This window comes from Labeo rohita, unplaced genomic scaffold (genome assembly GCF_022985175.1).
Source record: "Labeo rohita strain BAU-BD-2019 unplaced genomic scaffold, IGBB_LRoh.1.0 scaffold_274, whole genome shotgun sequence".
NCBI classification, from domain to species: Eukaryota; Metazoa; Chordata; class Actinopteri; order Cypriniformes; family Cyprinidae; genus Labeo; species Labeo rohita.
The window spans coordinates 40001-66264 of NW_026129034.1; the positions used below are offsets into that span (position 1 = coordinate 40001).

At 34.2% G+C, this 26264-nt stretch overlaps 1 protein-coding gene across 1 annotated transcript in view; it reads left to right on the forward strand.

The window, feature by feature from the left end:
* Nucleotides 1–26264, forward strand: part of itga1 (integrin, alpha 1) — a 75060-nt gene that overhangs the window by 25274 nt on the left and 23522 nt on the right. The window contains exons 3-13 of the mRNA XM_051102691.1: nucleotides 3579–3691; nucleotides 8877–8968; nucleotides 16252–16366; nucleotides 17027–17148; nucleotides 19295–19443; nucleotides 19687–19837; nucleotides 21216–21390; nucleotides 22305–22378; nucleotides 23001–23145; nucleotides 24686–24828; nucleotides 26078–26221. Of these exons, the coding sequence (XP_050958648.1) occupies nucleotides 3579–3691; nucleotides 8877–8968; nucleotides 16252–16366; nucleotides 17027–17148; nucleotides 19295–19443; nucleotides 19687–19837; nucleotides 21216–21390; nucleotides 22305–22378; nucleotides 23001–23145; nucleotides 24686–24828; nucleotides 26078–26221 (1423 nt within the window). The remainder of the gene's footprint in view (nucleotides 1–3578; nucleotides 3692–8876; nucleotides 8969–16251; nucleotides 16367–17026; nucleotides 17149–19294; nucleotides 19444–19686; nucleotides 19838–21215; nucleotides 21391–22304; nucleotides 22379–23000; nucleotides 23146–24685; nucleotides 24829–26077; nucleotides 26222–26264) is intronic.

Consider the following 26264-nt stretch of genomic DNA (forward strand, 5'->3'; position numbering starts at 1 on the left):
GCTGGAACACCACTCTGTCGTGAATGTGCATACAACAGTTAGTGGAAGCTAGAAATTACAGTTCATTAAGTTTTAAATATGGATATTTTTCTTACTCAAATGCATCGATTCACTTCAGAAGGTCTTTATTAAACCTTATTAATCCTTATTAGCCATGTGGAGCACTATTATGATAGATGGATGCACTTTTTTGGGCTTCAAAATCTCAACACGCATTCACTGCTATTATAAAGATCGGAAGAGCCAGTACATTTGTTAATATAACTCTGATTGTATTCATCTAAAAGAAGGAATTCATATACACCTAGGATGGCTTGAGCTTGAGTAAATCATGGGGTAATTTTCATTTTTTGGGTGAACTATAGCTTTAAATTGACTTGATCTCATGTCACCCAAAACCTCAATGTTTGGTTTTCATCCCTATTTCTTTCGTCCAAATGGAGTTATTTTGCATATATATATATGTATGTATATATATAAAAAAACTTTCTTAAACGTCTTGTAGCCACTTGATGCATCTTCATGCGTCATATTTCAATGTATGACCACAAATGAGATTTTTTAAAGTTACATTAGAGGAGAACATGACGCTAGATTCTTACACAAAGACTTGAAATTGTCATGTGGATAAACTTCATGCTGCTTTTTGGTGCCATTTTGGCATTTTTTTTAAAACTTAATAGCCTCTGTCTCCTTTCCCTTTCATTATATGGAAAAGAGCAGCCAGGACATTATGCAATATTTCTCTTTTTGGGTTCCACAGATGTTTCCAAACACAGGATTGGAATGACATAAACTTCCAGAACTAAAATTTTCAGATAATGTACTCACCCTTTGGTCATCCAAGATGTTCATGTCTTTTTTCTTCAGTCGATAATGTTTCTTGAGGAAAAATATTCAGGAATTATCTCCATATAATGGACTTCTATGGTGCCCCCAAGTTTGAACTTCCAAAATGTAGTTTAAATGCAGCTTCAAATGGCTCTAAACGATCCCAGCAGAGGAAAAAGGGTCTTATCTAGCAAAACAACTGGTCATTTTCGAAACAAATTTATATACATTTTAACCTCAAACACTCGTCCTGTCTAAGTCTGCATGAACTGTTTTTTTTCTGGTTCAATATGGTCAATACAGTTAGGGTATGTAGAAAAACTCCCATCTTGTTTTCTTCCCCAACTTTAAAATCGCCCTACATCGTGGCAGAAGTACCGACCCAGTATTTACAAAGTGAACATGCAAAGAAGATCAAATGTCCTTTACAAAAAAAAAAAAAAAAAAAGGAAAACAGCAATGTAGGACGATTTTGACATTGAAGAAAAAAATGAGACGGGAGTTTTTCGACATACCCTAACTGTATTGACTGTATTACACAGACATGCACATCGCAGAGACGTGACAAGACGAGCAATTGAGGTTAAAAAGTATATAAATTGTCAATTTGTTTCAAAAATGATTGATCGTTTCACTATATATGACCCTTCTTCCTTGGCTGGGATCATTTAGAGCCATTTGAAGCTGCATTTAAACTACATTTTGGAAGTTTAAACTTCGGGGCACCATTGAAGTCCACTATATGAAGATGATTCCTGAAATGTTTTCCTCAAGAAAAAAAAAATTTTATCAACTGAAGAAAGAAAGACACGAACATCCTGGATGACAAAGGGGTGAGAAAATTATCTGTAAATTTTTGTTCTGGAAGTGAACTTCTTTAAAAAATCTTTCCTAAATGTCTTGTAGCCACTTGATGTGTCTTCATGCATCACATTTCAATGTATATGACCACAAATAAGATTTTAAAGTTACACAAAGACTTGAAATTGTCATGTGGTAAACTTTTTTTGAACTTAATAACCTCTGTCTCCATTCACTTTCATGGAAAAGAGCAGCCAAGAACATTATGCAATATTTTTCTTTTTGGGTTCCACAGATGTGTCCAAACACAGGTTGGAATGACATGAACTTTATTAAAGGAGAAGTCCACTTATAGAACTAAAACTTTCAGATAATTTACTTACCCCCTTGTCATCCAAGATGTTCATGTCTTTCTTTCTTCAGTCGATAAGAAATTATGTTTCTTGAGGAACACATTCCAAAATTTTTCTCCATACACTCTTAAAAATAAAGGTGCTTTTAAAGGTTCTTCACAGCGATGCCATTGAATAACCGTTTTTGTTTCCACAAAGAACAATTCAGTCAAAGGTTCTTTAAAAAAGAACAATCTCTTTCTTACCTTTCTATAATCTGTAGAACCTTTTTTTCACCACAGAGAACTTTTTGTGAAACAGAAGGGTTCTTAAGATGTTAAAGGTTCCATTTATACAAAAAGGTTCTTCTATGGCATCATGAAGCACCTTTATTTTTAAAAGTGTATAGTGGACTTTAATGTTTCTCCCGATCCCAGCCGAGGAAGGGTCTTATCTAGCGAAACGTTCTGTCATTTTTTAAACAAATCAACATTTTTTATTTTTACTTTTTAACCTCAAACGCTCATTTTGTTTCGTCTCTGCAATGCGCATGCATAGTCTGTGTAATCCGGGACAATACAGTTAGACTATGTTGAAAAACTCCTGTCTCATTTTCTTCTTTAACATCAAAATCATCGCTGTTTTATCTTTTTTTGTAAAGGGTGTTTGATCTTCTTTGCATATTCACTTTGTAAACACTGGGTTGGTACTTCTGCAGCGATGTAGGATGAGTGGGATTCACTTAAAGCTGCATTTAAGCCTGCATTTTGGAAGTTCAAATTCGGGGCACCATTGAAGTCCACTATATGGAGAAAAATTATGGAATGTTTTCTTCAAAAAAAAACAACATAATTTCTTGTCAACTGTAGAAAAAAAACACATGAACATCTTGGATGACAAGGGGGTGAGTAAATTATCTGTAAATTTTTGTTCTGCAAGTGGACTTCTCCTTTAAACTGTTTTTATATTCTTGTGAATTATCAGTCAGTCAAAGCTAAAATAAATTGTATGTCGAATTTAAAGGTGACTGGCGTTCAGAGTTGTAACCAGGAAAGATTGCGTGGGCTCCTGCTTGTATCCACTGCTGTCAAGGCCCATTTGTGCACAGGAATGTTAATGACTTGAGTTGTTTACATGCTTACATAAGGATGTCTACTTTTAGCACTGTTGTCAAAAAAACGCCATTAGAAATCTGAGGAACACGGCGAATGTTCTTTATTTGGCTAAGTGCACTCAGATGTAGCACAGAACATAATAAAACGTACAACCTTTCATGTTATCTAACCATAAAGCGCATAAATCACAGCGAGGTTCAAAGGTAAAACATCATGTTTCAGTCAATATCATATTCAACCTCCCTAACAGTTATTACGCCGAAAAAATAATCTCTTTTTCTCCCGTCGTTCTGACATTTCACATATGTTCCATTTTACTGCAATATTTAAAAATAAGCATGTGCATATTTATGTTATGCTTTTCTTTCCCACTGGAAAACTGGTGAATCAATCAACTGCACTTTGGCTCAGCGTGCTTCCACTTTCTCACAAAGCCCCAGGGTTTTCTTGCGGTAAGCAATAAATGACCCCACTCTCTACTTCCTGCTTTTTTCTGCAGGGTTCTGATTGGTTCTCCTCTGACTGGACAGCCGGCTAAACGGACTGGAGACGTCTACAGGTGCCCTGTGGGACAAAACAAAAGCACTGTATGTGAAAAATTCCTTTTGCCAGGTGAGAGGTGGCCTTATATAAGCATTTGTGTGTTTGGGTAGTGCCATCATGTTTTCCGTGAACTATTTTTGTTCATTGCTGTGTATCCTTCATCCGTATTTACAGTATTAACTGTGTGTTTTTACAATTTGGGTGTGGTTCGACCAGAAAATTAGTTGCAGGAAGGGTAACAGACATTACCTCAGTTGTCGAGAAATTGTCAAATGTCCTCAGCTGGTATTTTTACTGTCCCAAACACTGCTGCGTGTGACGTGAGTCTACAAGCAGATTTCAGTGGAGAAGTATGCCATGCACTAGTATGACACTCTGACATAGCGTGCCAACTCCTCTTGTTTTTAGAATGAGGTTCTCAAAACATCTTTCCAAAATAAAACCTCCTGAGAGGGGAAATGGTACCTGCTTCCTCACTCCTAAAAGTCAACAGAATTACTGATTTAACATAACACCTTTTAGACAAAGAAAGCCTTCAAAGTCAGTTGTGTTTTTTTTTTTTATCAACAGCATGTTTCAATTAATATTGTTTAGTTGTTAATATGATATGCATTTCATGCCAGGCCAGACTGTTGTTAATGGACACTTTCATCAGTAATTTTTTAGATTTGATTAACACAAATAGCACTCATTTTATAAATATTAACACTCATTTTTAGTCAGCTTTTTTATTTCTTTTGGATTTTGAGCATCAATTCAGCATATTAGAATGATTTCTGAAGGATCACCTGACATTGCAAACTGCAGTAATAATGCTGAAAATTCAGCTTTGCATCACAGGAATAAATTACATTTTAACATATATTGCAATAGAAAACATATTTTAAATTGTAATAATATTTCACAATATTGCTCTTTTTACTGTATTTTTTTACCAGGAAATGCAGCCTTGTTGAGTATAAGAGACATTTTTCAAAATGTGATTTTTTTTTTTCTGAATTGTAGTGTACTGTACGTCACATAACAAAAGTATTGATTTTGTTTTGGGGGTGTACTAGAACATGCTTTCGTGCTTGATGGTTCAAAAAACGCATTATTTTTAACATAATTTATATTATTACAATAAATTTCTCCCAGCCCAGCTTGAATAGTTCCAGCTTTAATGAAGGCCCGTCTTCTGAAAAATGAAATGTGTTGTGATTGATTAGCTGTCCCACTGCGTTGCGAATGGTGAACAGTTTAGACGGAGTTTCAGTACTACCACATCCCTTGTCAAAAAAAGCAAGTTCTGTGTACAACTGTTAGCGCTTGCTAGATTAAAGTGATTCTTACATTTTAAATATGGATATTTTTCTTACAAAAACGCATCGATTCGCTACAGGAGGCCTTTATTGACCTCCTCAGAGCTGTGTGAGGCACTTTTTATTATGGATGGATGCACATTATTGGAGTTGTTTTGGACTGATGAAACACTCGTCTATGCCGTTCTAAAGCTTGGGAGTGCCAGGATAAATTTTTATATAACTCTGATTGCATTTGTCTGAAAGAAGGAAGTCATATACACCAAGGATGCATGGAGGGTGAGTAAATAATACGCTACAGTGGTGTTGGGTCCTATCGTCAGCCTGCGAGATCGCCAGTACATGATATTATCGTGCTAATTCATTTAATTATTTATATACTTAGTTTCATTGCCCGAAACCAGCTCCAGCATAAGGCTAAAAGCAGCCTAACGTTATCAAAGAACACCATCACTGATTAGCCTAGGCTATTCTAGTGAAAGGTTATGCATTTTAAAAAACACTTGCGTTATAAGTGAAGCTATCTACACTGTATGATGAATAAATCTCTTACCATACACTGCTCACGTCTGTGGCACGTTATGGCTCCGACGTGGCCACTGGAGTAGATTGTGGCTTTGGCATGTGTTTTGATGCGTTACTGCTCTGAAACGGCCACTCTACACTGTAAAAAAGAATTTGTTGAGTCAACGTAAAATAATTTGTAACCTGGCTGCCTTAAAATTTTAAGTTCAGTCAACTCAAGAAAAGTTTATTCAACTTGAAATGTTAAATTATACTAAGTGACAACTTAGATATTTGAGTTGAATCAACTATAAATTTTAAGGCAGCTGGGTTACTTACCCATCTGTTAAGTTTAGCAAACACAAATACGTCAGTTGTTACTTAGTACAACTTAACATTCCAAGTTGACTAAACTTATTTTTGTTGACTGAACTTAAAATTTTAAGGCAGCAGGGTAACAAATTATATTAAGTTTACTTAACAAATTGTGTTTTTTATTTTTTACAGTGTAGTCAATGCTTGTGATTATTTCCGCCATGCTGCGGCTCGTTGAAGTGGTTCTCTGCACTGCATCGCTAAAGTCAGGCTAATCCTCCACCTCGTCCCTACCCACCCTCCAACAATTAGAATTTCCGTAGGCGGGATTTAATTTAATGATATTCTAATGGACCGCGTTGTGACATCATTGCATGTGGAAAACAAACGCTGTAGTCCAAAGGAGCCGTTCGTTGTAGTTCTTCTTGTAGTTCTCTCCCTTTGGAGTGGACTTTGAGATTTGTAACTTTGTAGATCTCTTTTATGCCCAAAGATACACAGCACACACTGACTAAAATTCAAAAAGTGAAAAAGCATAATAGCACCCCTTTAAGTTTATTGTTTAAATACATTGCTTTGTCCTTATTAGTCAACAGATCAAGTTCTTATCAGTCGCCAAACGCAGAAGAAGTGCATTCTAGAGGAAAGTCCCATCCTTCTAATTCAGGAGCTAGCATGATAATTTAATTTAGGAAACCTTTACACACTCTTGTGTAAGTGCTAATGTCTTGACACTTAACACCACCTGGTTGTCTATAAAACATGCACTGAGAAAACCCCAGAGCTGAAACATCTGTGTACGCTTTCAAGAGATGTTATTCTGAGAATACAAGAAGAGAAAAAGCAGATTGTGGATTCAGAGTTCATTCTGATACTGGCCAGAAAGACTTTGACCTTGACTCACGGTCATTTACATTACATTTACATTTATTTCCCAGATGCTTTTATCTAAAGCTTCTTACAAATGAGGAATGATCCAATTCAAGCCATGCAATACAGGTGAAAAGAACAAGCTAGCAGAGGCTCCTACTGTTTCAGTTCCATTATTGAGCTAGTAAATAACAAAAATGAGCCTGTGTTCTTGCCTTACCATTAATTTGTTAATATTTGGAGCGACTGGTTCAAGTTTTAGTAAATTTGGTTTGGTTTACGTCATTCATTCTTAAAGCAAATAAAAGAATATCTGGTTATAACAGTGGCAGATGTGCTATTTACTTGTCACATTTTTCAAATATGTGACCCTGGACCAGAAAACCAGTCATAAGAGTCCATTTTTGGAAAGTGAGATTCATGCATCTGAAGGCAGCATAAATAAGCTTTCCACTGATGTATGGTTTGTTAGGATAGGACAATATTTGGCCAAAATGCAACTATTTGAAAATCTGAGGGTGCAAAAGATCAAAATACTGAGAAATTCGGCTTTAAAGTTGTCCAAATGAAGTTCTCAGAAATGCATAGTACTAATCAAAAATTAAGCTTTAATATATTTACGGCAGGAAATGTACAAAATATCTTCATGGAACATGATCTTTACTTAATATCCTAATGATTTTTGGCATAAAACAAAAATCGATCATTTTAACCCATACAATGTATTTTTGGTTATTGCTACAAATATACCCATGCTCCTTATGACTGGTTTTGTAGTCCAGGGTCACATATTTACCATCAGTGAGTCTGATATTGTGAATACAGACTCACAGTGTTTAGCTAAAATCATCAGATTCATCCGAGCAGAAGAGCTGTGCACAACTGGTATGAAGAAAACAACTTTGCAAGTAACTTGCAATGTTATGTTTCAGCCACAGGTGGCGATAGAGAGGCCAATGTGCAGCAGTGCAGCGTTGCTTAAAGGGATAGTTCACCCAAAAATGTCATTCCAAACTCGTAAGATCTTCGTTCTTTTATTTTTGATGAAATCAGAGAGTTTTCTGAGCCTGCATAAACAGCAACACAACTGACACGTTCAAGACTCAGAAAGGTAGTAAGGACATTGTTAAAATAGTCCATGTGACATCAGTGGTTCGCAGTGATGGGAGTAACAGCGTCATAAATAAACTGTGTTATTAACGGCGCTATTTTTTTCAGTAATGAGTAATCAAATGAATTACTGTTTCCCACGTTACAATGCTGTTTATAACCACAATGTTGTAAAGGTATGAGAATACTTTTTGTGCACAAAGAAAACAAAAATAATGACTTCATTTAACAATTTTTTTTCTTCTGTGTCAGTCTTTGCCATGAGAAAACACGACGCCTGAGTAATTAATGACAGAATTTTCATTTTTGGGTGAACTGTCCCTTTAAATACATCATAAAACAGTATGCGCAACTCGTTTTAGTTTATTATTGTGACACATTTCTGAGTAAAACAAAAAAGATTTAGTGTGAAAAAAAATGTTGGGCGTGGCTTGTTAAAGATTTGTAAAAACATGAACCATGAATTATAAGATAAAGACCAAGAATGTGCATTCAGAACATGATTCATTTTGAATAAATGCTCACATTAAGAGAGTATTTGTGCATCACTGCACATTTTGATCAATAATATAATGTTTTGCTTGTATGACTCATTATCCTGTAGCGTTAAATCTGTTTGTATGTCACCCTCTGTCTGAATGTCTGACTCTCAGAGGAGGTCTGGACAGGAAGTGATCCAAAAAACATTTTAATGTCTAATCTACACATAATCTTTCATTACTTCAGGAATTTACCTTTATGACAAACACTTCCAATAGAAATTCTGATCTCAGAACAGAAAAATCTCGTGTTTTCACGTGCATAATTCTAAATCTCATTTTAAATATGTTTCAGTGTTAGTGTCACAAAGCATTATCTAAAATATGGACAATGTAGATTGTATGGGTTGGCAATATTATTTTTCTTACTAGTTTTCATGCCTGTGGCTTACATTGTGTTTACATAATGTGTTTGTAAAGCAGGAAGTGACAAAAACACTGTAAAACTGTGTTTTTTGTCCATTAAAACCCACATAAAGGACCCCGCAATGGCTTTTGTGTTTAAAAAGGCAAACAGAAGTATCTGCCTATGGGAAAATGCAGGGGAGATTTTGTTTGGGTTTTCTTTTCATAGGATTTTCCCTGTGACTGCATATTTGTCTATTTTTCTTGCAGAAAACACAACAATTCCGAACATAAATGAAGTGAAGGAAAACATGACTATGGGGACGACGCTGGTGGTTAACCCAGATGGCAATGGCTTTCTGGTAGGGAACATCTGCGGATGTGATCTTTATATGTCTTCTGTTTCTTCAGTCTCTGTTAATTAGTAGTGTCTGATCACAGACTTTTTAAATCAATACATTAAAAAGGCTTTGTGGAAACACTCGGTTTTCCAGTTAATGTTTATAATTATAGAACAGCCATGACATGTTGGCACTGTGTCTGGGAATGGTTTTATTTTATGATTGAACAAATTGTCAGCAATCTGTGATTGCAGTTCATGAATACACAGCTTTTCCAGTACTTAAAAAATCTTAAGGAAATGTATAATTGGAAATTAATGGGATCAAACAGGAATCCTCTATGAATCAAATGTAATCCAAGAAAAAAAAAGCAATGGAAAAGTAGGAATTTCAGTTTATACAGTAGGATCTTATTTGATCCCATTAGGATTGAGTCCAAGTTATTAAAGAAATTCCTTTAGGATTTTATTTGACAAGGAGTGTAACACAGAACTCAGATGAATGTATATTAAAACAAGTGACAACTGGATGTTTCACCACTTTTTTTATCACCTTTTTCGTTTCGCTAGTTTATTTAAATGGTCCTGCAATGTGACAAATTACATTTTAAATATACAAATATTCCATGTAACCAGTTTAACAGAGGGTAATGAAAACAATATGGAATTCAGCATGTCACACCAAAACATTCCCATGTACTATCAAGCTTTTTGACACATTGTTTCCAACTGTTCCCACATGCAGTTCCAACTCCCAAATGCTGCAAAGAACTGAAACGGAAATAGTTCCACGTAAACATTATAGTTTAAATAATTAATTCCAGGAGGTAAAGCTCTCAACTCTCAACAATTACATTAAAAATGGAATAGTCACTCCACAGTCAAAAGTTTTTGAACCGTAAATGTTTTCATGTTTTTTAAAGAGTTCTCTTCTGCTCACCCACACTGTAAAAAAACAATTTGTTGAGTCAACTTAAAATAATTTGTAATCTGGCTGCCTTAAAATATTCAACTTGAAATGTTAAATTATACTAAGTGACAACTTAGATATTTGAGTTGAATTAACTTAAAATTTTAAGGCAGCTGGGTTACTTACCCATTTGTTAAGTTTAGCAAACATAAATATCTAAGTTGTTACTTAGTACAACTTAACATTTCAAGTTGACTAAACTTATTTTAGTTGACTGAACTTAAAATTTTAAGGCAGCAGGGTAACAAATTATTTTAAGTTGACTCAACAAATTGGGTTTTTTATTTTTTTACAGTGCAGCCTGCATTTATGTGATCCAAAATACAGCAAAATATTATTTTTTATTATTTATTTAATATTTTATTTTTATTTTATTATTATTTATTTATTTAAAATATTATATTTTTCCGATTTAAAAGAACTGCTTTCTATTTGAATATATGTGATGCAATCTGGAAAAAACCCATCGGATGTTGCGCTGAAAATCATCTCTGAAAATATCTTGGTGAAATGCACTTGTATAATGCAGAAAAATAGCGATTTATTGCAGCAGGCAGAAATGACTGTGTCTTTCTCTTATGTTAAGAACTACAAAACAGTTACCCTAACAAAATAAACCATGTAACATATTTAATAAAGGTGTGTCAATTCACATTCCCCACCAGTCCTGTATAAACTACAGCACGCAAAGTTTTTATTTATTTATTTTTAATATCGTGAGATAGCGGATACAGTGCAGTCTGAAGTGCCCTAAACGATGGACTATTTCACATCCAGAGATGAAGGATCGGATGATGAAGTTACTAGAGAAGGAATGTGTTTTATGCACAGTGTGCGAGCAGTTGCACTGGCACTGGCTTTTCTAAATGTAAGCTACAAGGTAGGCTGCATTATTCGTGCTATCTAAACTTACAAGGGGTGATCAAAAGTTCAGAGACTATGCCCTGATAAACAACGGAAAACAGACATTAGTCTGTTTGTGTAATGATGCAGCATATTGCTTCTAACCTGACAGACAGCTTTGTTAAACCCGTGAATTGAAAGTGAAAGCCGTCTCACTTTAAACCCGTTTCTTTTTTTTTCAAATTCCATTCGTGAAAATCATAGCTGTCAGCCAACTTAAGATAGCCATAACTTCTGTTACATTCAAGCTATGGACAAAACAAAATAAAAGTTTTGGAAACATGATCCTTTAGAAATCATTCCAATATGCTGATTTGCTGCTCAAAAAAACATCTAAAGTGATGATAAAGACATTTGTAATGTTACAAAAGATTTCTATTTCAGATAAATGCTGTTCTTCTGAACTTTCTATTCATCAGAGCTTTTATAAATGCTTTTTTCTACATAATAATAATAATAATAATAATAATAAATGTTTTTGATCAGCAAATCGGAATATTAGAATGATTTCTGATGCTAAAAATCTGTAACAAATTTTGAATATATTTAAAAAGAAAACAGTTGTTTTAAATAGTAAAAATAGTTTAAAATTGTACTGTTTTTGCTGTACTTTGGATCAAATAAATGCAGGCTTGATTTCGGTAACACTTTACAATACGTGTGCGCATATATGCATTAATTCATGCTTAATTAATGCACAGATAATCATGAGTTAATATATAACTCATGAAAAACTAAACCATTTATTAATAATTACAGCATCAGCAGCAAATGAACATTCTATATGATTCATAGATTATGTAATCAATTAATTGTTATTAGTTAAATGTCATAATGTATTAATTCCCTAATAACATATTATATTACCTAACAGTGTAAATTCATGTGTTAATTACCACAATGGGTTGATGCATTTCAACTTTCAGTTGTCTGCTTTAATTAATCATTAGCTAATGATTTGCAAATATCATTGTGTTATAACTTCACTTGTTGAGGCACATGACTAACTCAAAATCCATAACCACAATGACATATTACTTAATTAGTTAATAGTTCTGTGCCTCAACAAGTTAAATCATAACATAATGATATCTTTGCAAATCATCAGCTAATGATTAATTAAAGCAGACAACTGGAAGTTGAAGTACATAGCTTTGATCAATGTGGTAATTAACACATGAATTTACATCATTAGTTTATAAAATAAGTTATTAGGAAACTAATACATAATGACACATTTAACTAATAACAGTTTATTTATTACTTAATCAATGAATCGTATAGAATGTTCATTAGTTGCTGATGTAGTACACTGTAAAAAACAAAAAACACAATTTGTTGAGTCAACTTAAAATAATTTGTTACCCTGCTGCCTTAAAATTTTAAGTTCAGTCAACTCAAATAAGTTTAGTCAACTTGAAATGTTAACTTAGATATTTGTGTTTGTTAAACTTAACAGATGGGTAAGTAATCCAGCTTCCTTAAAATTTTAAGTTGAATCAACTCAAATATCTAAGTTGTCACTTAGTATAATTTAACATTTCAAGTTGAATAAACCTTTTTTGAGTTGACTGAACCTAAAATTTTAAGGCAGCCAGGTAACAAATTATTCTAAGTTGACTCAACAAATTGTTTTTTACAGTGTAGTCATTAATAAATGATTTAGTTCTTCATGAATTATACATCAATCTGTGCATGGTTTAGTTTGAGTTATATATTAAGTCATGAATATCTCTGAATTAGTTAAGCATGAATTAATATGTATTTGTCCCCCCGTATTGTAAAGTGTCACAGAGACTTCTCTAAAAAATGTTAAAACCTTACTGTTCATACTGTATGTGTGTATAAACCATGATTCAGAAGGTTTGGTAGGATTTTCTAATGTTTTTGTAAGAAGTCTCTTATGCTCACCAAGGTTGTATGTTTTCTATTTTAATATATTTTAAAATGTAATTTATTTCTTATTTTAGCATCATACTCCAGTCTTCAGTGTCACATGATCCATTAGAAATCATTCTAATGTGCTGATTTATTTTAATGTTGAAAACATTTGTGCTGCTTAATATTTTTTAGTAACCTGTGACATATTTTCAGGATTTTGATGAATACGAAGTAAAAAAGAACAGCATTTATTTATTTATTTTTTTTAAAAAAATGAGTCTCTTCTAACAATAGACATCTTTACTATCACTTTTTTTTTAGCAATTTAACACATCCTTGCTGAATAAAAGTATTCATTTCTTTTTGTTTTTACTGTATTTTAGATCAAATAAATGCATCCTTAATGAGCATAAGAAAGACTTATGGATAAGACTTAAATATTAGACAAAAAAAATGCTGCACTTTTTTCTGTTAGTAGGGATGGGCGATATGGGCAATAATTTCTGGTATTAATTGTAATTAATCAAAGGCGATAAATCAGGGAAATCCTGTTTCTTCAGAGAAAAGTATTATCTTTCCTGTTTTTACCCAAAATAGGGTGTTGTGAGCATTACTGAGTACACACGTAATGTAATGACTGTTTAATTCACTGGAATGTGAATTAAATTGTTTGTACTTTCTGTACTGGAAGCTCCTAACATTAGGACGAATTCCTTGTGTGTGAAACACACTTGGCAATAAAGCTCTTTCTCATTCGGAAGTTGGAGGGCGCCCTTGCACAGAAACTTCACATATGCTTTATAGCAGAAGTAATAATACTGACGACGCTTCAGGAATAAATCAAAAATTTAACTGAGGAAACGTGAAGACAATAAACATACGATTGCTACAATATATGGTTTGTCTGTGTTCTTCAATGAATCTTGGGTATTTTTATAAGAATAAAGTATATTTATAATGCAATGCTAATCGACATCACAAAAGGTTAAATATACTAGTTTTACTTCCGAAAAAAACATGCCATAAATGTACATCTTTGTTGCACAATGGTTTGTAAACAGGCCCCAGCAAACACAGAACGCTACTAGTACAGTTAACGCTTCCGATTTTTGTGGCATTCCCATTTGCGATATACTAGTTTTTTTTCCGCCTTCAGAATGTACCAAACACAGAACGTTCTAAGGAATGGTTCCCAACGGTTTTTTTTTCGGGGGGGGGACCAAATGAGAACGTTTAGGAACTGACTAACATGACTAACATTAGTTGATTGATCTCTTTAATGAATAATTACGTATAATTAATATATATACGATAGTAAATATTGCGATTTCATTTTATTGTGATTTGACACGTCTAACTGAAGAGAACATGATGTTAACGGAGAAGTTTTTGTGTACTGACCAAAAGAAAGAAGCACATCATCGTTAATTCAGTGGTAAGAAACGAATGTAATGTTATCCTAATTAAAGTCAAATAAATGTTATTCGTCTTTAATGTCTGTAAAACTAAAATTCACATTTTTAAAATCTAGTATTTTGTTGAAGTCTGTAAGGCTCCTCCCGCTACGGCAAGCCTAGCGGTCCAGCTGAAGGTTTCTTGCGTGTCGAGCTTTTTCGGCACTTCTGTAAAAATTACTTTGAAATATTAAAATTTAGTTTCCAAACAAAAATCTGACTCCATTAATAATTTAGTCTGACCCCAATTATGAATAATTTGTTAATTCTGGTTTGTATTCTATAATTTGCTGATCACGGCCAATTTTCTGTATAATAATTTAGACATTTGAATATTCTGGAAATCCCGTAGTCTCAATATTTCGTTCGTTAGGGACTGGTGCCGCTTTCGATTTACACCCCGGCCGTGGCGAATTCGTCGACACAAGCTCGCCAGTTTCTGACTTACTCAGAGGATGCAGAGCGATTATCATATCTTAAAGTGGGCCGCGCCTGCGTGCTCCCCAAACAGAAAGTATATATTTCCCCCATAATCGCGAGAGCTACATCGTGTTAAGCCAGTGACAGCTCAACATCCGGAGCCCTAGTGATGTCCCCATGGCTCATCAGTCGGTACTTCCGGCGTGGGCTGCCCTGGCGCAGTCTTGAGGAAAGCACCCTACACATTAACCTACTAGAAAATCATTTCCAAGAAGTCCAGAATAAGTCAAAGTTCACATTTATTTATGCCAGGCATATTTAAAAATAGCAATGGAAGCTCTATCAAAAGTACGTTCAATTAATAAAAAGAAATACAACCTTTATAGGAAAACATCACATTTTAGTTACATTACTGATCAGCATAGAATTCAAAACCGAGAAAATAAAAATACTAACAAAGAGTCAGCATACCTGGCAAATAGAGAGACACACGACAATCGTGCGGGAAGTTCTGGTTACAGATGCTTCCCTGAATGTTTCGCTAATCCTCTTTAAGTACCCAGATCAGAACATTACAATCATAAATTTAGCGTAATAAAACTTCACAGGACCTTTTGCTGAAGCCTAAAGTTGGGGGTGTGAAGACAGCATGTGGTACAGACCTCTTCAGCAACACCACCCATATCAGGAGAACAGAGTTTTCCTTAAGTTTCAGATCTTTATTTCTGGTCTGTTCAACTGGTATGGGACTGAGATATTATTTCCAACCGCACTGAGATTATAAAATTGATATCAAACATGAGAGGTTTCTGATTGTGTATTCGGAATATATATGTGATTGTTTTGTATGAGTGTGATAGCTTAGATCCTTGGCCTCTTCTCTGTAGTGACCTGCCCCCTGTTGCTAGAGGAAAGGATGGGCCAGGTGGTTGATAAGCAAATGGTCTTTCCTCCTGGGCCTTCCTGGATCTTCCTGTCTGATAAGAGTTTATTATTTTACGATCTCGCACTGGCATTGCGAGAGTTCCTGTGTATGTGACTTCACGGGAGGATCATCGGCTCCTACAAGTCATTGTTATTTGGTGCTTTAATAAACAAAATTTGTGTTGTGGTACTTCTAACATATTAACTTTAAGGATAATTCAATCTCATTTAATGCTCCTTATGATGGTTAAATGTGCTCAGATTATCTATAAGGATTAAACAATTAGTTTAAAACAAGACTTGGTTTGTAGTAGGGATTATTGAGGTCCACATCTGTCCGTTTTTACTATGGGACACGGAGTGTTCATGTACAGCATTGGTATCGGAGTGAAGATGTTAGGAGAACATTCTGGGAACCTTCAGAGAACGTTCAGGGAACGTTCCCTGCTGGTTAGGTGGGAAAGTTTTCTTAACGCAAATAGAACGTTCCCTGTAGGTTAGGAACTGGGAACGTTCTGGAAACCAAAAATTGTTAGTTGGGTCCCCATTGTCCCACACAGAAATATGTCAACAACTAGATTTTATTGTTATTATCGCGGGAAGACTAATTCTTGTAGTGGGGAAAATTTTTACCAGTATATTGCAAACGAAAAGATATCGCCCATCCCTATCTGTGAGGACCATAAAGTTTCATGTCATGTCAGCTGCTCAGTGCTGCTCCCTTAATCCTTCTCTCTGGCTCGCTGTTTACAGGCCTGTGGTCCTCAATACGGCTATATGTGTGGAAAGCAGCAATATGTCACTGGGATCTGCTCGAACGTCAGCTCCTCCTTCAAAGTCCTCAACTCCATCGCTCCCACTGTACAAGGTACGACACACACGTGTTGTGAGTGTACATTAGCGCATTCCAGCCGTGTAAACCACAGCCGGTCACCCCTGCGCCACATGTCCATGTTAGGACAGTGTTTAGGAAAGCTGACATCTCGCAACCCAACACGGAACCAGTGACTCATCTTAAACACACATGTATCATAGCAACGGCCAGCACAGGAAAGACTGTCCGCATCACTTCATTTGAATTCTACTACATTCAATTCAAATTTGAATTCTCAGTTTGATTTTAAATGCCAAATAGCGCTGGTTAGCATTTAGGCACACAATCCAAACCTTAATTTACCACCGTATAAACAGATGTACAAACTATATTGAGTTAGTAATGAAAGGTCATGACATTTTAAAGCAGATTCTTCCATATACAAAAACTGACTGGAAAAATGGAATAAGCTGTGATTAATCACGGTCAGAATGGAGGTCAGTGTCTCTTCCAATTTCGTTGCTCAGTGTTTCGTAACCTTTTTATATAAGCGCACACAGTTTCACTCAGTTGTGTTTCCTATGTAAACCTGGCTAAAAGTTGGCTTTTGGCATTCAGCTACCCTTCAGGAATTTAAATGAAACCAACATTATTTCTCTTTCTCACTATATAATTGTAATGAAGGTGCTCATTAAGTTTATTTGCTTGTTTCAGAGTGCAAGCAGGATATGGACATTGTCATAGTGCTGGACGGTTCCAATAGCATCTACCCCTGGGAACCCATCACCACATTCCTGGTCAAATTTCTGCAGAACATTGAAATCGGACCAGCCCGGGTGAGATTTTTTTAAATTATAGTGCTCTGTAGTTTGCCTTGAAACAATTTGGGAATGACATCAGCCAAAAATAAAATATCCACCTACTGCATCATTGGATGTTTAACGCAAGCTGATTTCTTAAAGGAATATCTGGCCCAAAAATTAAGATTTTGTCATCATTTACTTCCCTTGTAGTGGTTTCAGACCTATATGGTTTCTCTATTCCTTTCTTGAAACACAAAAAAGACACAAAAAAAGAAACAGCATTTTTTAGTATTTGAACAGGTTTGAACAGTATTTTCCAACAACATTTAACCCGCCTTTTTTCAATGTATGGAATAAAAATAAATAAATAGAGAATAATAATAAAAGTAATAATAATGATAATAAAATAACTGAAGTATTTTTTGTTCAACAGGACGCAATAAATATACTAGTTTGGAAAAGTTTTATTTTAGTATTGTGTATGTGCTATTATAACATATATTAATATTTTAAATAATCTAATTAAATTTTCAACTTTCATTTTAATTTCCGTGTAAAATAGAAAATTTGACCATTTTTATTTTTTGCTATTTTTATTATTTTTTTATTTAGTTATTTTTATTCATTTTTTATACTTCTGTTTAGCATTCATTTATTTTTTTAATTAGTTTAAGTTTTAGTGATTTTAGTTCTTGAATTAAAACTTTTTTTTTATGGCTGCTAAAAAAATGATTTAAAAAATAATAAAAGTATTATTTTAGTATTATTTATGTGCTTTTATAGCATATATTAATATTTTGAATCATCTATTATTTTTATATTTTCAACTTTTATTTCAATTTATGTTCAAATTTTACTATTTATATTTTTTATTATTTTTTATTTAGTTATTGTTATTCATTTTTTATACTTCTATTTATCATTAATTCATTTACTTATTTTATTTCAGGTAGCTGCTGAAAAAAAAAAAAAAAATGATATGACTGACTTGCCTTTTTTGAAACACATTTCCAACAACATTTGACCTCAATGATTTTCAATATATGGACATAATGGAAATAATAATAATAATAATAATAATAATAATAATAATAATATGAAAAATAAAATAACTAAAGCATTTTTTGTTCCAAAGGGTACAATAAAGTTCGGAAAGTGATATTGTAGTATTATTTATGTGCTATTATAGCATATATTTTTTTTGAATAATCTATTATATTATATTTTATATTTATAAATATTTTATATTTTCAACTTTCATTTTAATTTCCATGTAAATTAGAAATTCTATTATGTTTTATTTTTTATTATTTGTATTATTTATTTATTATTTAATTATTTTTATTCATTTTTATATTAAACTAAAACTTATTTTATTTCAGGTGGTTGCAAGACAATTTTATTTGAGCTAGTTGCCAAAGCGACATTTTTAATTTTCGTTTAGTTTTATTCAGTGTACGAAAATAAAAATAAAAGTAAAAATAAAAATAATTAAAACTATACAGACAAAAAGCCCCAATAAAAAAAAAAAAAAAAAAAAAACTTAAAATAAAAATACAAAATACAAAAAGTAAAATTATTTCTGTTACTAATATTATTTCTAATGCTATTTCTACAAAAAAAAATATTTAAAAAAAAAAAAAAAACACACTAATAGTGTCTCAATGACACTACAATAACACTAATGATGACTTCTCATTTTTGGGTGAAATAACCCTTCACATATAGAATTTTTAGTGGTTGGATTTAAAACCGTTTTCTAAACTATGTAATTGTTGAAAACCAAAGCGATTTGTTTTGTCAAAGTTGTGTGCAGTTAGTCGCACATAAGTGGAACTGTCATCAGCTTACACTAACATTACAAGGAGTATTACATAAAGACTTTCCATGGAGAAGCTACTGGGTGGTTTGATTCGAGGGAAATAAAGGCTTTTTTTAACACGCCACTGGAAAATACGGCTCCAGGACATTGAGCTAGGGGAAGACCACATATTCCATGGTTAAATAAATGTTTGCAGGGCTTTTTTGAGGGAATGACTTCACTTTTGAGTCAGCACAGACAGAGTCGTTTAGCAGAGAGAGAGACAACGGTGTGTCTGAGGCCCACCCGAACTCTCCCTTCTGGTAGCACCGCCTGAGCTTTGTGTGTGAGATTTTGTTTGGGCTTTCACTTTTTCAGGTGGGCATTGTGTCGTACGGAGACTATGTCGGCCACGTCTTCAACCTCAGCCAGTTCAGTAACAAAAACGACCTTCTTAAGGAAGCTGCTCAGATACCTCAAAGAACCGGCCACAAAACCATGACAGCTCTCGGCATTGATACGGCAAGGTATCAAAAAATTAAATTCAAAGTCTAATTTTGAATTTGGAAGTAAGCTTCAAATTTTAAACACAAATATTATAAAATGTATTCTGGAGGACCATCAAGCAAATGGGGGAATAAGAAATTCTTAGACTTTAAGAGCCTGTTGTATTTCAGAAAAATCCCCTAATAATCATCATTTTCCAAGTGTCAGTTCAAACTAAGGAAGTTTGTACAGAATGTTGACCCGATGTTGTTTGTTTTCCAAAGGAAAGAGGCCTTTACAGTGGAACGAGGAGCAAGACCAGGGGTCAAAAAAGTCATGGTGATCGTCACAGATGGCGAGTCACATGACCACTTCAATTTGAAAAACGTCATTGATGAGTGTGAACGAGATGGGATTGAGCGATTCGCTGTTGCTGTAAGTATATTCATACATAAATACTATGGTGCATGGATTCATTGTTTTCAGTAGACAGTATACACTGACCAAAATTATAAACGCAACACTTTTGTTTTTGCCCCCATTTGTCATGAGCTGAATGCCATATTTTTTTCAAATATTGTTTACAAATCTGTCTAAATCTGTGTTAGAGAGCACTTCTCCTTTGCCAAGATAATCCATCCACCTCACAGGTGTGGCATATCAAGATGCTGATTAGACAGCATGATTATTGCACAGGTGTGCCTTAGGCTGGCCACAGTAAAAGGCCACTCTAAAATGTGCAGTTTTATCACAGCACAATGCACAGATGTCACAAGTTTTAAAGGAGCGTGCAATTGGCATGCTGACCGCAGGAATGTCCACCAGAGCTGTTGCCCGTGAATTGAATGTTCATTTTTTACCATAAGCCGTCTCCAAAGGTGTTTCAGAGAATTTGGCAGTACATCCAACCGGCCTCACAACCACAGACCACGTGTAACCACACCAGCCCAGGACCTCCACATCCAGCATCTTCACCTCCAAGATCATCTGAGACCAGCCTCCCGGACAGCTGAGGAAACAATCGGTTTGCATAACCAAAAAATTTCTGCACAAACTGTCAGAAACCGTCTCAGGGAAGCTCATCTGCATGCTTGTCGTCCTCATCGGGGTCTCGACCTGACTGCAGTTCGTCGTCGTAGCCAACTTGAGTTCGCAAATGCTCACATTCGATGCCGTCTGCAACTTTTGAGAGGTGTTCTCATCACGGATGAATCCCGGTTTTTTCACTGTACAGGGCAGATGGCAGACAGCGTGTATGGTGTCGTGTGGGTGAGCGGTTTGCTGATGTCAACATTGTGGATCGAGTGGCCCATGGTTGCAGTGGGGTTATGGTTATGGTCGGTTGGATGTACTGCCAAATTCTCTGAAATGCCTTTGGAGATGGCTTATGGTAGAGAAATGAACATTCAGTTAGGGGCAACAGCTCTGGTGGACATTCCCTCAAAACCTGTGACATCTGTGGCATTGTGCTGTGTGATAAAACTGCACATTTTAGAGTGGCCTTTTACTGTGGCCAGCCTAAGACACACCTGTGCAATAATCATGCTGTCTAATCAGCATCTTGACATGCCACACCTGTGAGGTGGATGGATAATCTCAGCAAAGAAGAAGTGCTCAGTAACACAGATTTAGACAGATTTGTGAACAATATTTGAGAAAAAATAGGCCTTTTGTGTACACAGAAAAAATCTTAGATCTTTGCGTTCAGCTCATGAAAAATGGGGACAAAAACAAAAGTGATGCGTTTATAATTTTGGTCAGTGTAGATTGCTGTTATTTTTTAACATATCATATGTAATTTTGTCTTTTGTAGGTCCTTGGTGACTATAATCGACAGAACAAAAGCACTGAAGAAATAAAGAAGTTCACTGATGAAATTGAATTCATTGCTAGCGAGCACAAAAGTGATCACTTCTTCAATGTGTCGGATGAATTAGCATTAGTGACCATCGTGGATGCCTTAGGAAGCAAAATCTTTGCTTTAGAAGGTAACGCACCTAATACAGCACAACAAAAATGTTTAGATCTCCAACTCCAACTCCAGCGTACCTGTGGGAAAGAGCAGAAAGATGAGAGATCAAAAAACATGCTTGCGATTGCGTTTTTACTAGGGCAGTCAGTTTAATGCGTTAACTTAATTAATTAGTTATGAAAAAAATAACATGATTAAAATATTTTAACTTCATGAGAACAAATTTGGAGAAATTTAGCATTACATCACATGCTCACCAATGGATCCTCTGCAGTGAATGGGTGCCATCAGAATGAGAGTCCAAACAGCTGATAAAAACATCACAATAATCCACAAGTAATCCACACCACTCCAGTCCATTAGTTAATGTCTTGTTTTTGACATCAAAACGTTGCTTCGGGCTAGAGCCCTCTATCCATAATATTGCTTTCTTCAGTGAAAAAGTCATCTTTTATAAATCAGATGAGAAATATGCACAGATCAAGCACCATTTACAAGCCAAAACAGTTCTGAACAAATGTGTTGGACTTGCCAGAAGTGACAGTTTAATGATTAAAAAACATCTTAAGATGGATTTGTTTCTTACAATCATGCAGCTGTTTGCTTTACAAGACATTAACTAATGGACTGGAGTGGTGTGGATTACTTGTGGATTATTGTGATGTTTTTATCAGCTGTTTGGAATCTAATTCTGATGGCACCCATTCACTGCAGAGGATCCATTGGCGAGCAAGTGATGCAATGCTGCATTTCTCCAAATCTGTTCCCATGAAGAAGCAACTTATCTATATATCAGATGGGTGACTAAGTTTTATATTTTTGGATGAGCTATTCCTTCAAAGTAAGGATGCAAATATGTAATTCATTTTTAAAAATGTTAAATGTCAACCAGAGCATTTTTTTCATAAAACCTGTGGCTTTGTCTACCAGCCACATCTGAGAATCACACCTCCTCCTTTGAGATGGAAATGTCTCAGTCGGGATTCAGCGCTCACACGTCTAAAGTAAGTCTCCTGTCAGTCTGTTCTCTTGACTATTGTAATATATCCAAGTGTCTGTAACACTGTTAGCTGTAACATATCAGATAAGATTCTGAGCCCTTCCTGTTGTCTGCTTTACTTCATTCTTACATCCTGCTGCTGGTGTGTCACTACAAAGGAAACGCGCAAACGTTTCAGTGTTTGGTCATGAATCAGAGAAGGAAGTGATCTAAGCCTGTCAGCGTGCCACATCCTTTCTCAGTTTGACAGAGACAGTGTCACTTCACTAACAAATGTTTTTGCATCGCTATGTAGTCTGTAAACACATTGAGCCTTAGACATAAAATACGAGTAGAACAGATAAACTGTTTGTAAAAACATTTTTCTGTTAATTATCATCACATCCTGTAAGAACAGCACAAGTGGAGTTTGGGGGTGTGGCACTTACGGATGTAAATGGAACCGTTTTGGGGGAAAATTTTTAAAGTAAAAATGCAAAGCTTATGATTTTATAAAAGCACAATAATTCTTCAACCTGCGCCATCTAGAGTTTCATGACTTTTTTCAGAACTTTGAATTTGAGCAATTTAGTCCAACATTAGTCCAAACTGGGACATTTCCTTTAATTATTATGTCTTTCTGACAGGCAGGTGTGATGCTGGGAGCCGTAGGCGCTTTTGACTGGAGTGGGACTGTAGTGATGCAAGAAGGGCAAGAGTTTGTTGTTCCCCAAAAGAACACCTTCCACGACCTGTCAGTGCAGAGATACGAAGGCATAGCGGGATATGTAGGTAAGGAATGAAATCACTTTTAATTGTCAAAGTGAACAGGAAATGATGCATGCAGGGAGGATGGAATCTGCAAATGTTGCAAATTCGTTTTGAACGTTACCCACATGATAACTGATTTACAGTTTGTGTCCCATCCATGGCAACAACAGCTTTGGTTTTGTCACTAACAGCTTTAGTAACTAGCTATACTTCTAATGTCATACCTAGTTAAGGCCTAGAAGACTAGAAAGGCGATAAGCCAAACCCTTGAATGATTGTACACTACCAGTAAAAGGTTTTTGAACAGTAAGAATTTTTAAAGAAGTCTCTTCTGCTCACCAAGCCTGCATTTATTTGATTCAAAATAAAGCAAAAGCAGTAAAATTTCGAAATATTTTTACTATTTAAAATAAGTGTTTTCTATTTGAATATATTTTAAAATGTAATTTATTTCTGTGATTTCAAAGCTGAATTTTTAGCATCATTACTCCAGTCACATGATCCTTCAGAAATCATTCTAATATTCTGATTTGCTGCTCCAAAAAACATGTATTATTATTATTATTATTATTATTAATATTATTATTATGTTGAAAACAGCTGAGTATATTTTTGTCAGGTTCAGAATAACAGCATTTATCTGAAATAGAAATCAATTGTAACATTATAAATGTCTTTTTCATCGCTTTTGGTCTATTTAAAGCATCCTTTCTAAATACAACTATTCATTTCTTTTTTTTGATCTTTCTATTCAGCAAAGAATCCTGAAAAAAATACTCGACTGTTTTAAATATTGATAATTCTAATAATAAAAATGTTTCTTGAACAGCAAATCAGCGTATTAGAATGATGACTGAAGGATCATGTGACACTGAAGGCTGGAGTAATGACGCTGAAAATTCAGCTTTGAAATCACAGGAATAAATTACAGTTTTGAATATATTCATATAGAAAGCACTTTTTTACAGTTTTTGCTATACCTTAGATTAAATAAATGCAGGCTTGGTGAGCAGAAGAGACAGTAAAAATTTTACTGTTCAAAAACTTTTGACTGGTACTGTACTTCTTAGGTATCAAATAATCAACAATAAAAATGTTGTATATGCATATCAGGAATTTTATATTTGTCATAATATTCTCTTTAGAGAGACAAAGAAGCTTACAGCAGAAGACAGTATGGTGCTAGTCTAAACACATTGTCATGACATTCTGCCGTCCCATAAACACTCACACGCCAAGTGCAAACCCTCACAGTCTCTGCACATCCCCTTTTAAGGCTGTCGCTCTCGAACGAAACAAAAGCAGTAAGTTGAAATGTCTCTGCTTGATAAACGTCTTTGGGGAATGAGCTGCGGAAGCACTGTTTAGCAAATGCTTATTTGAGGAAAAAGATTTATAATCAGTCAGGCTAGTTTATTCCCAACAATGTTTGTGTCTGCTGTAATAAAATCGTTTCTGATTTGGGCCCCAGCTGTTTGGTATTAAGCGTGCAGACTGCTGTAAGTGGCTGTGAGGTTGGGTTAGTTCTGTGGTAAAGGTTGCAATGTGGTTTTGCTTGCAGGTTATGACGTGCAGTCGGCGTACACACCCAATGGGGTGTTGTACATAGCAGGTGCACCACGGTTTAACCACAGCGGGCGGGTGACGGTGTACCGCTTTGACGGAGAAAATGTCACCATAACACAAACACTGAAAGGAGAGCAGGTAACTTCATAAACACAAAATCAAGCAGTTTTGGGTAGATCTGGCAAAATAAAAAAGAACTTAAAAATGATGTGTATAAATAAATATATGAATTTTAAAAAATGTTCAAATAATATTTCACACCAAATTCAAAAGAAAAAAGAAATTCAAAAGAAATTATATATAAGTGAAGCAAAAAGTTCATTTTATAATGTTTTGTAAATTGTTATATAAAATGAATTTTGAAATGTTCAGATCTATATCTATATCTATATCTATATATATATATATATATGAGGAAATACAATTTTATAAATAAATAAATAAATAGAAAATGAATTTTAAAATATGTTTAGATCACATTTCACCCTTCAGAATAAAAACATTAAAATTCACTGAATTTTAAAAATTCATGAAATACGATCTGAACATTTCAAAATTAATTTTAGATAATGCATTAAATTATAATGCATTTATATATTTCATTTTTCTTGAATATATTTTAAAATTCATATATATTTTTATCCTTATGTAAAATGCATATATAAAATAAATCATATATAAGAGAATAAATATTCTATGTATAAATAAATGTTTATAGAATGGATATTCTATTAATAAATTATTCCATTAATGAATGTTAAAACAAGTTCAGATGACATTTCACTCCAAAGTCAAATGAAACTAAAGAAATAAAATATTACAAAAATTACATAATTTTTAAATTACATTTTTATAAATAAATATATATATGAATTTAAAAATATGTTCAGATCACATTTTACATTCAAAAAGAAATTCAAGAAATTATATAAATGAACTAAATTCGAAATAAATAAAAAACAAACATAAAAAATTAAATAATATATTGTAATATAAATAATATGTTTCATAATATGTTCTATAAACTATAAAGTATATAATAAATAAATTTTTAACAATTTTATTGTCAGACAATCAAGCATATTTTCTCCTCAAAGTATCACTGTAACGTTGTTACTGTAATTTTTACTTTTAAGTGTTTTTCATTACCTTGATTCTTAATAGATTTTCATTATTGCAGTACAAACAATTTACTATATTGGAGTAAAAAATTACTTTTAAATGTTTTTAAACAGTGTAAATTAAAAGCAATACTGCTATATCTACAAAGAAATAATATATGCATATAAGTAAATTACATATGTTTTATCTATGTTTTTTTTTTTTAATGTTTCCATTAAAATTATATTCTTAGTGGTATTTATTAAGTGTGTCATGTTCTTCTTAGATCGGCTCCTATTTCGGCAGCGTTCTCCAGACGCATGACATCGACCGTGACAATTACACTGACATCCTTCTGGTAGGAGCCCCCATGTATATGGGTCCAGAGAGGGACGAACAAGGTCAAGTCTACGTCTACAAACTCAATGAGGTGTGTATGTGTGTTTAATCCATGTGTGATATGCCTCATTCCA